General features: G+C 39.9%; 1 protein-coding gene across 1 annotated transcript; it reads left to right on the plus strand.

The window, feature by feature from the left end:
* The first annotated feature begins 2,025 nt into the window (after nt 1-2,025).
* Nucleotides 2,026-4,456, plus strand: LOC306891006 (SLAM family member 5-like). The gene is made up of 4 exons (XM_079488431.1): nt 2,026-2,228; nt 2,395-2,712; nt 3,599-3,883; nt 4,001-4,456. Exons 1-4 carry the CDS (start codon nt 2,186-2,188, stop codon nt 4,177-4,179), a joined length of 825 nt encoding a protein of 274 aa, XP_079344557.1. The 5' UTR covers nt 2,026-2,185; the 3' UTR covers nt 4,180-4,456.
* Nucleotides 4,457-13,224: the final 8,768 nt, after the last annotated feature.

Consider the following 13,224-nt stretch of genomic DNA (forward strand, 5'->3'; position numbering starts at 1 on the left):
TACAGAAGGGTTCTGTGTTGTTGCTGGGTGATGTTTTTCTGTCCCAGGTCACAACAGACCACATCCAAATGAAAGTCGAGCACAAATTTATCTTACTATTCTGATCTATCAAAACTACTTTAAAAACTCAAAAAACACAGAGAGGAGATCTTATTTTATACACATATGAAGATATAGAGTCAAGATCAAATTAAAGGGGAAGATGAAGAAGAGAAAAAAGAGGAAGTATGTTTGTGCTAAATGTATTCAGACTCTGTTTTCTGAGAAATGAGCTCATGGAAAACTGAAGCCTTCAGCATCTTCAAGTGACAAATGAAACTGACAGATCATTTCTGCTGATATAAATGTGTTAATGTGTGAGAGATCAGAGGAGAGTCACAGCAAACCATCTGAAAAATAACTCTTGAAGACTTAAACTTGTTTTATATCATTTAATAGTGGATTTGACAGTAAAACTAAAGCCATATGATGAGTTCAGATACAAAACCCACTAAATCCGTCGTTTTGTTTAAACATGTTTTTTTATCAGGCTCCTCCCTTTACTTCCAGCAATCGCAGATATTTCAGCCCGGACAGAGTGTTGGATTTAGCGGGTTTTGAAGCAAAATTATTTGAGAAACATAAACTATGTGTGGAGATCATTCACACAACATCATCATGTCGTCTTTGACTGAGGTTTTTGTATCTGAACTCTTAATATATAAGATTATAATCTATACATTTGATCTGTATTCATATACGTAGATCACCTGATGCCACTAATGACACAAATAAAGCACATTATTGTTTTTTAACACTTAAATATGTTACTGCAGTCATGACAAGAACACTTTTCATCATAGTGCCTGTTGTATCTGTTTGGACGTAGATGGGGTTTCTGCTCCTCATACAGAAGATGTTTGCATGTGTCCGTGGGAGACGGGGCCCGATTTATTAAAATGATGAACTTATTGAGTCAAGTTATTGCTGTAATCAAACAACACTAAATCAATACATTAAAAATAAAAGCATGCAGCCAGGGGTTAGACATAAACATAATGTAAACATGTAACGGGCATGTAGTCTTCATTGCTTTGTTATGTGAATAATTTTTTAACCTCCTTTATTATAACTGAAATTGAATTATTTGTAAAAACACTTTTCACTAAATAACACTAAAAAAGCATATGTGTGATGTCACTTCCTCTGCTGTATAATCATTTAACATCTGTGTTCTGTCATTGTTAATGCTTTAATTCTCCCTTGTGTTATAATGTGTAAACAGCATTTCTGACTGTTTTATGATCATCATGATGTACTCTTGATCAGTCCTCAACTGGATTACCGCCACCTTCTGGACTAGTGCTGTTAGCTTTTCTCTCATGAATGGCCTTGTTTAGACACATGAAAAGTACTCTTTATTGTTCTTTCTGAGGAAATAAAACAATTTCATAATCAGTCCTCCCCTTCTGTATTGTGGCATGGTATGGTAATAAAAAGAGGTTAAGTAAGGTCTTGTGGAGGTGGCAGTGAACATTATTGGCGTAAATCGTAAGTCTTTTCTTCAAAGACAGTCTCTGCATATATTTTTAAGATTCACGTTATTCTCTACCTTACTGTCTGAATTTCATGTAGTTAGTCCATCAGTTTAGAAAGCCAGTAAGCATGAAAGGAACTAAAACTCAAATTGATACATGACATATTTTGTGTATTTTTATGTTTGCTTCCTTTAAAAAATTATAACTTTGAATTGAATTCAATCTTAAAGGTTTTACATGGTTGTGGTGAATGTACATACACTAGATGTCAGTCCAGCTGTAAATGGTTTAATGTGGACAGAGGGGGCGCTCACACTGCGAATCCACACACTTCTTTGTATGTGTGTTTAAGATACTGTTTTTGTTTTTATTTTGACTTTATAACATTCTGCCAAAAGCCTTCAGATAAAAATAGCCTCTTTCGCTTCGTCTGGAACATTTACAGCCATGTTAACTAATGTGCATGGCCCCTGTGAACATACATCCTTTAACTTGTGTTCTTCTCTGCACTGAAGGAGGTGTGATCACTAAACAGACCAACACTTCCTCCTTCAGCTCATCAGTTTTTTTACCCTTTTATCAGATATCTCAAGAGTGTCCGGAGAAGATTAATATAAGAGAATATAAATAAACTTTTTCAGAATTGTTATTTGAACCCGCTGGAGAAAATGTTTGCTGTGCTGTTGTGTTTGTGTTCTTGGAGTCTGATGGGTGAGTCCTGTGTTTTAAGCACTTCACTTCTTTCAGTTCTTTCAGACACGTGCTGTCATGTACCGTGAGTGTTATGTCAGCTGCAGAAGCAGAACTCATACAGGAATATGACGCAGTGAACAGATGAGCCTTAAATGAACTTTATTTAGTGTTGTTTGTTTTTCAGGTGTGTTTTGTGAGTCTGTGTCAGTGACTGAAGGAGATTCTGTGTCTCTGTCTGTGAATCTCAATGAACATCAGAGGAAGACGGGAATCTCATGGAAGTTTGGAGCTACAGACGTTATAGCTGAGATCACCAGTGATGACAATATAAACTTACCTGATGATAGACGACCTGATGGGAGATTTAAAAACAGACTCCAGCTAAACAAGACCTCTGGATCTCTCACCATCAAGAACATCAGAAGCTCAGACGCTGGACATTATCAAGTGACTGAAACCAGCAATGATAAACAGCTCCATATATTCAATATAACTGTCTATGGTGAGTACAGAAGAACGGACCCATTATTCATACAGTACAGAGGGAATAATGATTTGATCCTGTGCTGATTTTGTAAGTTTGCCTGCTTGCAAAGAAATGAAGGGTATATACGCTTTTTAGCTGAGAGAGACAGAATATTAAAATAAATCTGGGGAATTTGTTTTATATAAAGGTTATAAATTGATTTGCATTTCAGTCAGTGAAATAAGTATTTGATCTTCGAGCAAAGCATCACTTTTTACTTGGTGGAGAAACACTTGTCGGTACCGCACAGAGGTCAGACATCTCTGATAGTTAGTCACCAGGTTTTTAACATGTGTCAGAAGACATTTGAGTTCACTCCTATGTGAATCTTTAAGGTTTCTTGGCGTTCGCTCAGAAAACTGTCGTTTTAGCCTCATTCACAGATCTTCAATAGGACTGGTGTAATACAAACAAAATCGGACGGTGACTGGGAGTTTGCGTGGGGTTTAAATGCTGATGGTGATGAGGTGAGGATGATTTGCAGGTGTGGGTGATTAGTAGGTGACGTTGCGCGTGGTGCTTGTGAGTGGATGGAGTCTGGCGTGTGTTGACAGGAGACAGTATTCTTTTTGTAGGGCATCAAATACTTATTTCAATGACTGAAATGCAAATCAATTTATAACCTTTATATAAATGTTTCCTTGATTTTTTTGGCTGATATTTGTTTTCTATCAGTTAAAATAAACCTACAAATAAAAATGATAGACCCTTCACTTCTTTATAAGCAGGCAAACTTACCAGAATCAGCAGGGCATCAAATTATTATTTCCCTCACTGTACATTTTAATGTAAAAAAGAAAACAGTGTAACATGTTTTTATCTCTCGCTGTCTTTAGTTTCTGTAATATTTCACATTTTTCAGCTCGTCTTACGGTTCCCGTCATCACCAGAGTCTCTTTATCTTCAGTCTCAAGATGTGTGTTGTTGTGTTCAGTGATGAAGGTGTCACATGATGTGAGTCTCTCCTGGTACAAAGGAAAGAGTTTATTGTCCAGCATCAGTGTGTCTGAACGCAGTAACATCAGCAGCAGCATCTCTCTTCATCTGGAGTGTCTGAATGATTCTTACAGCTACAGTTGTGTAGTGAACAATCCCATCACAAACCAGACTCAACATCTCACTAATGTCTGTCAAACAATGTGTTCAGGTGATAACTGCTGTTGATTAACTTTTCATGACTTGCTGTAGTTGAGTGAACACATAACAAATAACTCATTCTGTTCAACGGATTGTGATGAATGATAATTCAGTTTTATTGTCGCAGATCCGTCCTCAGAAACCTTCTGCTGTTGGGGACGTACTGAAGCTGTGATCCGATTGGTCGTCTCTGCTCTGGTGGGTGTGGCTACTGTTGCTGTTCTAGTTTATGACGTCAGATCCAGAAGAGATGAACAGAAGAAGAGATCAGACATTCAGTTAAATGATCAATCAATGAGTCTGTAATTCTGTCATCAGGATGATAGGAGGAGATTTACTGCAGTGACGCAGTTTACAGTCCAACATCCAAAACACAAAACCTCTTCAGTTTACATATCTGATTATATCTTTGTATATTAAGTATACATTTGCTTATATGCTATAATATTCCCATGTGAATTTCTTTATAGAAGTGAATTTTTACTTTTAATGTACTTTCTGCATTAATTTAATCGCAGTTTTGCATTTTTAATTGTTTTGTGAAACTGGATTATTTTGTTAATAAATGCTATTTTAGAACCCGATGTTTTCAACGCTCATTGTTTTTCAGTAGTAAAGATCATTCACTGGCAGATTACTTGAATTATAATCAATTTATTAGCAACAGCAGCAAAGCAGATGTTCATAAAGCTCTAGTGTGTCTTAGTCTTTTAGATTATACATCCCATAATACTCATGACACTCGCTGTTTCACATTGCATTTCCTCTTTTACAAACCGTACGTCCATTTATTCACATGCACTAACATTCATGATGAAAACGATACAGTGTATAATAGTACACGGTTCCACTGATATATAAATGTGTCAATGTGTGAAAATACTGAGTCACAGCAGTCCATCTAAAAACGAACTTTAATATAACAAGTATATCTCTCACTGTACAATATTATTATATAAAATATGTTTTTGTAGTCTGAATATCAGATTTAATGTGCCATGAAAAGAACAACTGTGAACACTGTGGGTGTTATATCTACTCAATAACGCTAGAGGGCAGTGTGCTCTTCAAACACAAGGGGCCTTGTTTAAAGATGGAAGCACATGGTCTTGGCACACGGAAGTGCACTCAGGGTGTCTGAAAGAAAAACAGGCCCTCACTATATCCTTGATGCCTGAGTCTGATGTCATCACACGGCCGTTTTTTTGCTCTGTTGAACGCAAATGAAGACATTTTGAAGAACGTTGGACAGCAAACAGTTCTGGGGCACCGTTGTAATTTTTCCATCTATGGGAGTCAACGGGGGGCAAAATCTGTCTGGTTACAAGCATTCTTCCACATATATTTCTCTGTGTTCACAACAACAAACATGAAGGTGAGTCAAAGATGACAGAATTAAAATTTTTGGGTGAAGTGTCCCTTTAAATAATCCAAAAACTATTGGAGTCATATAGATACACAGCAGATGATCTCCAGATCTGCAGCAGGGTGTTTTCATTCTAGCTGGGTTATCATGAACTAGAAAAAGTATCTTTCTAAGATGTTTAGCAGATTAGTTTTTACACAACAGATGTTTTCCAGATCTCCAGATGTTGTACCTGTATATGTAGTATATTTAGAGATATTTAAAGTAACACATCTGATCTGGGAACAGGCTCTGGTGACGCGTCATTGCGCCATCTAGTGGTTCAACTTGGAAATACTGAATACACGTCATCAATCCAGCACGCGCTCACTTTTGTGTCCAGAACAATGAATTTATTTTAATAAAAGATAAATGCAGTTGATACAGACACTGACCTGAGATCAGCTCTTCTGTAATAAACACACTTTATTGTGAAAATGTTTCTTAGCAACTGTCTTATTTGTCCGTCTTAACAATTCTTACGTAGGCCTATATATTATTTTATATAATACAAAATGTGAAAAAGTCAAAAGTTTAGTCTGTTATCATTAGTTATTATTATATTATAGTTATTACTATATTAAAGTTATTATTAGTTATTATTATATTATAGTTATTATTATATTATAGTTATTATTTTGATTTTGATTTGATTCAATTTATTGTCATTACACACATACAAGTACAGTGCAACGAAATGTATTCGTTATCTTATAGTTATTATTATATTATAGTTATTCTTATATTATAGTTATTATAAGTTATTCTTATATTATAGTTATTATTATATTATAGTTATTATAGTGTTGACCATCGTAGCTACTGTTCAGTCGTCAGAAATGAGGAAATGGCGTCATCTGGTGGACATGTATAGAACTTGAACGGAAGAAGAGATCAGACATTCAGTTAAAAGAAACAATGAATCAGTTCATCATCATCATCATCATCATCATCATCATCATCATCATCATCATCATCATCATCACGGTTTAAATCATGATCATCGACTCATAGCATTTATTTGAGAGAGAAAGCAGTGATCAGACTCGACTCCCCGTTATAATCTGATCCTTCTTCGGTGTGCATCAGAGTTATCAGACAGATCATTGCAGTATAACACTGTTTTAAAACACTTGCTAACATGTTGTTATTTATAAATCTGTCAAATACTTGATTTTGTGAGGTTTTCTGAACTATTCATCCTGTTTAAATTGGGCTCACAGAAGTAGGCGGCGTGACGTCACCTTCAGCGTTCACTGGGCGCATCTCACAGTTTTCATCCTCCAGATCAACATCTTTCATTCACATCTGTTATTGTGTGCATGTGTTCTCTTGAAGAAAATGTCTGATCATATTTTCTTCTGTTTCTCCTTAGCATGTCTGTCTGGTAAGTGAGGCTATCCTGGGCTTTTTAGGGGTGCTTTAACACCCCTAAAAAGAAGCTCAGCGCCGCTAAAACTTGGAGTAAGAAATGTTGTTATTCTAAAATAATGCGTCTTTTACAAGGTTAAATAATGTCCAAAACATACTCCGTAGTTTTTTGTTTAAAATGTCTGTGTTAAGGATGAAAAAGAAACATCCCCGCTTAGCAAATGGTGTCTCTTCTCTTCTCTTCTCTTCTCTTCTCTTCTCTTCTCTTCTCTTCTCTTCTCTTCTCTTCTCTTCTCTTCTCTTCTCTTCTCTTCTCTTCTCTTCTCTTCTCTTCTCTTCTCTTCTATACTCTTCTCTTCTCTTTCTCTTCTTCTTCTTCTTCTTCTTCTTCTTCTTCTTCTTCTCCTCTGTACCTGCACCGCTCAGCGAGACCGTCATCCAGCGCGAGACACACGCGGAGTGAGATCCCGTTATGTAGTGTTGTGAATCAACTAAGTTGCTCCAAAGCTGTCTCACACTTCTTTCCTTTCACACAGAGTTGTTCCGATGGCGAAACCATATCAGTGAGTACTGGAGTCAGTATCCTGAATCCCTTCGCTACACCTATAACAAGTGTTTATATTCGGACTATTTTAGTCCAGTGGGTCGCCGCCGCTGTGGAGTAGCACATGACCCGGGTGACTCGTCCATAGTCATAAACGGAGAGAAGTAGCGCCGGTTACAATGTTCTTCCGCAAGATGCATTCAGTTCTGTTTATCAGTTTTTTACAGACATTAGGACACATTTGTCAATACTTAGATCACTTTTGCAAAACTCTTCACACAGTTCTCCAAACCAATTTTCAGCTTGGCAAAGCAGTTCATTTCATATTCAAAATGCACTACAACTACCAAAACACTTTATTCAGGTCTCAAATCAACTTATTCTTCCAGAACACTAGCAAAGGTTGACAGCCGACAAACACACTTTGTCACCCACAAAACAATGACAACAACATGCAGCATTATACAATGATTTCTTGTGTAAAACAAGGACACATCTCTGTTTATATTCACTGCAATATATGTTACTGGAATGAATCAGACATGATGGAGAATTCCTCAATATTTTATGTTGTTTATTTATTTTTGAGTAATTCCAAAATACAAGAATTTGTATAAACACCATCCACTGATACAGATACAATGGTACAGTAATGCTAATCTAATCGGTCTTCACCATTTGGCCAGAGGTTCTCATCCACATCACATCTTCTGTCATCTAGTGCAATACACCTAAGACTCTTCTAGCATAACTGATCCATCCCTGACCACCTTCTTCCTCTTTCAGCCACTTCTCTATTTCTGGCTCGGTCCATGTTTACATCACAATACAAAACTATTCAGCAGTTTCTCCTTTTGTAATGAAATTGAAAGAGTAACACCTGTGTAGAGGTTCATCTACAATGAGAATCAGCTGTGGTTGGTCCAAATGTTTTTATAGCATTTACAGTCATTTTAAGATTTTAAATATCTTTCATTACAGTTTTTCTCCATTGGTTTATAGGAAGAAGAAGAAGAAGAAGAAGAAGAAGACGAGGAGGAAGAGGAGTAGTAAGGGTGCGTGGTGGTGGATTTTGAGAGGAACTCTGCTAGAGTGAAAGAGCTGCTGTACCAGTATGTACATATAAGTCAGTTACTGGTGATCCAAAGCAGTGGTTCCCAAACTTTTTTCGCTTCAGTATCCACTTTACGTGATTTGTGTATCCAGGTATGAAAATATTTGATTTACATTTCAGTAAGCCTAGTCATTGATGATTTCCCCCCTCCCCTTTCTGTCAAATACCCCCTGTAGTACCTCTGCATAGGGGCACATGTACCCCAGGTACACAGGAGTAGTGGCCAGTAGTAAATTGAACTAGTGGAGAACATAGAACATTCCTATGTAATGTCTGTAACTGTAGTGTATGACTCCTCTGTATGACTGATTTGATGTTTTCTTTGTTTTCGCTATTGTAGAGAATAATGGCATTGGAAGGAAACGAGACCCCTCACATCCTCGTGTTTGTGGATGAATCTGGCTTCAACCTGACCAAGGGCCGAAGACGTGGCCGTAATATTATTGGCCACCGGGCCACGGTGGATGTCCCAGGCCAGCGAGTGGGGCAATATAACTATGTGTGCTGCCATATCTGAGAATGGTGTGGCCACTCACATCCCCAGTCCTGGCCCATACAATTCACAGAAGCTCCTTCTTTTCTTCGACCGCCTTCATTTTGATTTGATCCCTGAAAATGAGAGAGGTCTTGTAGGGCCTCACCTACAATATGACAGTACAGTAACCATTGTCAATGAAGGACGGGGCTAAGACTGAAAGGTGGACATGAGGGATGTTTCAATGGTCCTCTGCCATAGTGACAAAACATCTAAACATTCTGACTTGCAGTGCTTACACAATGCCAAAGGGACAAAGCATTTGGGGGCACTGACTGTTTAAATGAGAAAGAAATTTAGTTTTGACACCTGAGTGAACTGTTTTGGGAGAGATATGAGCTTTTGCAGGTAAACCATGGTGTTGTGCTGAACCATCCACACTATTTTGGCAAACGCATTAAAATAAATATAGATGTGATGTCTAAATCTAAAAACAGCAAAGCAGATAAAAAGATTCATTTGATTTGATTTTGATTTGATTCAATTTATTGTCATTACACACATACAAGTACAGTGCAACGAAATGTATTTATTTCAGTGCAACGAAATGTATTTATTCTCCTTTTCTCAGAAAGTCAAAGTATTTAGTGATGCTCACATGCAGAATATCTTTTCTGTCTTAACATTGAATTATACTACAAATGTAATTATATATAATATATATTTATATGTAAACTGATGGACCTTCTCTCCTTTATTTTGTTTTATGTTATTTGTTTCTTGTTCTTTTATGTGGAGGAATGTGAATTGTGCTTTGTTATACAATGAGTTAGGACTTTATTCGTGATCTTTGTTGATAATAAAGCATTAATAATAAATAAATAAAATCTTCTGGTGTTAAAATGGCGGCTGGTTTAAAGAGCTGCTTTACCGCCACCTGCCGGACAAATGGTGCTACTGACGTTTCTCTCTTAAATAGTTTAAGACAAGATGAAAAACAGTCTGTTGTTCTTTCTGAGGAAATCTAAATCATTCTGTCAGTTTATTATATTTATGCACTTTCCAGAAAACAGAAATTGGTGTCTGTTGTATGTGTTTGGTATAGAGAAGGGTCACCGTGCTCCTCATACAGAAGATGTTTGATTCAAGCAGGTTAACATGATGTAAACACGTTACAGCTCTTGCATGTGCTCTCAATTGTTTTCTTGTGAAAAAAGATCTTTGAATCTCTTTTATAAAAACTAAAATGAAATGATTAGTATAATGTGCTTTCCATGTAAGGTCTCCGGTGCCTGTCGAGGCGGGAATCCCCGAACCCGGTGGTGGACACCGGAAGTAAGGGAAACCGTCAAGCTGAAGAAGGAGTCTTATCGGGCCTGGTTGGCTTGTGGGACTCCTGAGGCAGCTGACAGGTACCGGCAGGCCAAGCGGACTGCTGCCCGGGTGGTTGTGGAGGCAAAAACTCGGGCCTGGGAGGAGTTTGGTGAGGCCATGGAGAAGGACTATCGACTGGCCTCGAAGAGATTCTGGCAAACCGTCCGGCGCCTCAGGAGAGGGAAACAGTGCCCTACCAACGCTGTTTACAGTGGAGGTGGGAGGCTGTTGACCTCAACTGGGGATGTCGTCGGTCGGTGGAAGGAGTACTTCGAGGATCTCCTCAATCCCACCGTCACGTCCTCCATTGAGGAAGCAGAGGCTGAGGGCTCAGAGGTGGACTCGTCCATCACCCAAGCCGAAGTCACTGAGGTAGTCAAGAAACTCCTCAGTGGCAGGGCACCGGGGGTGGATGAGATTCGCCCTGAGTACCTCAAGTCTCTGGATGTTGTGGGGCTGTCTTGGCTGACACGCCTCTGCAGCATCGCTTGGCGGTCGGGGACAGTGCCTCTGGGATGGCAGACCGGGGTGGTGGTCCCTCTTTTTAAGAAGGGGGACCGGAGGGTGTGTTCCAACTACAGGGGGATCACACTTCTCAGCCTTCCCGGGAAAGTCTATGCCAGGGTACTGGAGAGGAGAATACGGCCGATAGTAGAACCTCGGATTCAGGAGGAACAGTGTGGTTTTCGTCCAGGCCGTGGAACGCTGGACCAGCTCTACACCCTCTACAGGGTGCTGGAGGGTGCATGGGAGTTTGCTCAACCAATCCACATGTGTTTTGTGGATTTGGAGAAAGCATTCGACTGTGTCCCTCGCGGCATCCTGTGGAGGGTGCTTCGGGAGTATGGGGTCTGTGGTCCTTTGCTAAGGGCTGTCAGGTCCCTGTACGACCGAAGCAGGAGCTTGGTTCGCATTGCCGGCAGTAAGTCGGACCTGTTCCCAGTGCATGTCGGACTCCGGCAGGGCTGCCCTTTGTCACCGGTTCTGTTCGTAATTTTTATGGACAGAATTTCTAGGCGCAGCCGGGGGCCGGAGGGTGTCAGGTTTGGGGACCACACGATCTCGTCTCTGCTATTTGCGGATGATGTCGTCGTGTTGGCCCCTTCAAACCGGGACCTTCAGCATGCACTGGGATGGTTTACAGCAGAGTGTGAAGCGGCTGGAATGAAAATCAGTACCTCCAAATCCGAGGCCATGGTCCTCAGTCGGAAAAGGGTGGCTTGCCCACTTCAGGTTGGTGGAGAGTTCCTTCCTCAAGTGGAGGAGTTTAAGTATCTCGGGGTCTTGTTCACGAGTGAGGGGAGGAGGGAACGGGAGATTGACAGACGGATCGGTGCAGCTTCTGCAGTAATGCGGTCGATGTACCGGTCCGTCGTGGTGAAGAAAGAGCTGAGCCGCAAGGCGAAGCTCTCAATTTACCGGTCAATCTACGTTCCTACTCTCACCTATGGTCATGAGCTTTGGGTCATGACCGAAAGGACAAGATCCCGGATACAGGCGGCTGAAATGAGCTTCCTCCGCAGGGTGGCTGGGCGATCCCTTAGAGATAGGGTGAGAAGCTCGGTCACCCGCGAGGAGCTCGGAGTAGAGCCGCTGCTCCTCCACATCGAGAGGGGTCAGCTGAGGTGGCTTGGGCATCTGTTACGGATGCCTACTGGACGCCTTCCTCGGAAGGTGTTCCAGGCCCGTCCGACCGGGAGGAGACCCCAGGGAAGACCTAGGACACGCTGGTGGGACTATGTCTCCCGGCTGGCCTGGGAACGCCTCGGTGTCCCCCCGGAAGAGCTGGAGGAAGTGTCTAGGGTGAGGGATGTCTGGGCATCTCTGCTTAGACTGCTGCCCCCGCGACCCGGCCCCGGATAAGCGGAAGAAAATGGAATGGATGGCTTTCCATGTATTTGAAGTTATTAGGAAAACAAACCTAAAAAAGTTCAGCTAATGTTAAGAGTGTGTGTGATGACCACATGTTTTGTGTGTTTGTGTTGATGCTTTAATTCTACATTATAATGTGTAAAGAGCATTTCTGACCGTATGTTAATAACAAATATTTAGCCGCAGGACCGAGGAGGTCGACTGACAGATGTCTGAAGCTTCATCTAGTGGATAAACATGGAAACACACACTGAAAACTTTCTACACAACTCATCAATAATCAGTTTTATTACCACACTGTTGCACATCAGGCCATTTAATACCCATATTACCCATAAGACATCTGGAAAACATCTGCTGTGTAAACACTTCTGATAAACCTCAAATAAAATCTGTCATTATTACCAAGTGACATCACCAGCCAACCCGGATAGCGCAGGTTTACATCTGCAGGACATTGTTTGCTCATCTGCAACACGTCTCTGAGATCTGCAGCATCCGGGTCACCGTGTGTGTTATTGAGAGGAATAACAACCTGCACATGTCGTGACTGGCCAATCAGAATCAAGCATTCCAACGAGCCGTCTGTTGTATATTAAAATACATCAGTGCCATTGTTTTGTGTGAAGATGCTCACCAGTAATGTTTGTTTTTATGTGACTTAAATGAATGAATTGAACTGTTGGTGTCTGTGAAACAGGGTCCAAATGTTTCTGCTGTTTTCAGTATAAAACATGGAAGTGAAATTATAAAGATCCATTTTAAACACCACACGCCAGCAATAAAACATGTTTTTGATAGTGTTCATCTGCTGTCGGTTCCCGTAACAAATGATTTTGTAATAAACATGTTGTGTAACAGTCAAACTGTAACTGTTATAGCTGTAAACATGTTTGTAGCGTCATCATATCTTTAATAATGTTTCCTGGTTTATTTTCCACATTTTAAATCACTGGTTAAAAATAAAAGACACGCATCTTTTACACAGAATTCTCTTCGACCTCTTTACTGAGACAAAGCCCAAACTTAACATCTTTAGCTGGTTTTGAATCATTTTATTCTGCGTATTGTGTTTGTTCAAATTTAGTGGAAATATTAAATATGTGTATTATAAAAGTGTTTGTTGTGTGCTCAATATCTCACTCAACGGTTTAAAAACAAACAAAGAACTACAAATATTGATATTTTATTTATTT

The sequence above is a fragment of the Barbatula barbatula genome, assembly GCF_947034865.1.
Source record: "Barbatula barbatula genome assembly, contig: scaffold_183, whole genome shotgun sequence".
NCBI classification, from domain to species: Eukaryota; Metazoa; Chordata; class Actinopteri; order Cypriniformes; family Nemacheilidae; genus Barbatula; species Barbatula barbatula.

Bases quoted from the DNA above. Each gene is read 5' to 3' on its own strand.
- LOC306891006 (XM_079488431.1), top strand. From the start codon at position 2,186: ATGTTTGCTGTGCTGTTGTGTTTGTGTTCTTGGAGTCTGATGG. The intron at 2,713-3,598 runs GTGAGTACAGAA...CACATTTTTCAG, and splicing joins ATTCAATATAACTGTCTATG to CTCGTCTTACGGTTCCCGTC. The intron at 3,884-4,000 runs GTGATAACTGCT...TTATTGTCGCAG, and splicing joins CTGTCAAACAATGTGTTCAG to ATCCGTCCTCAGAAACCTTC.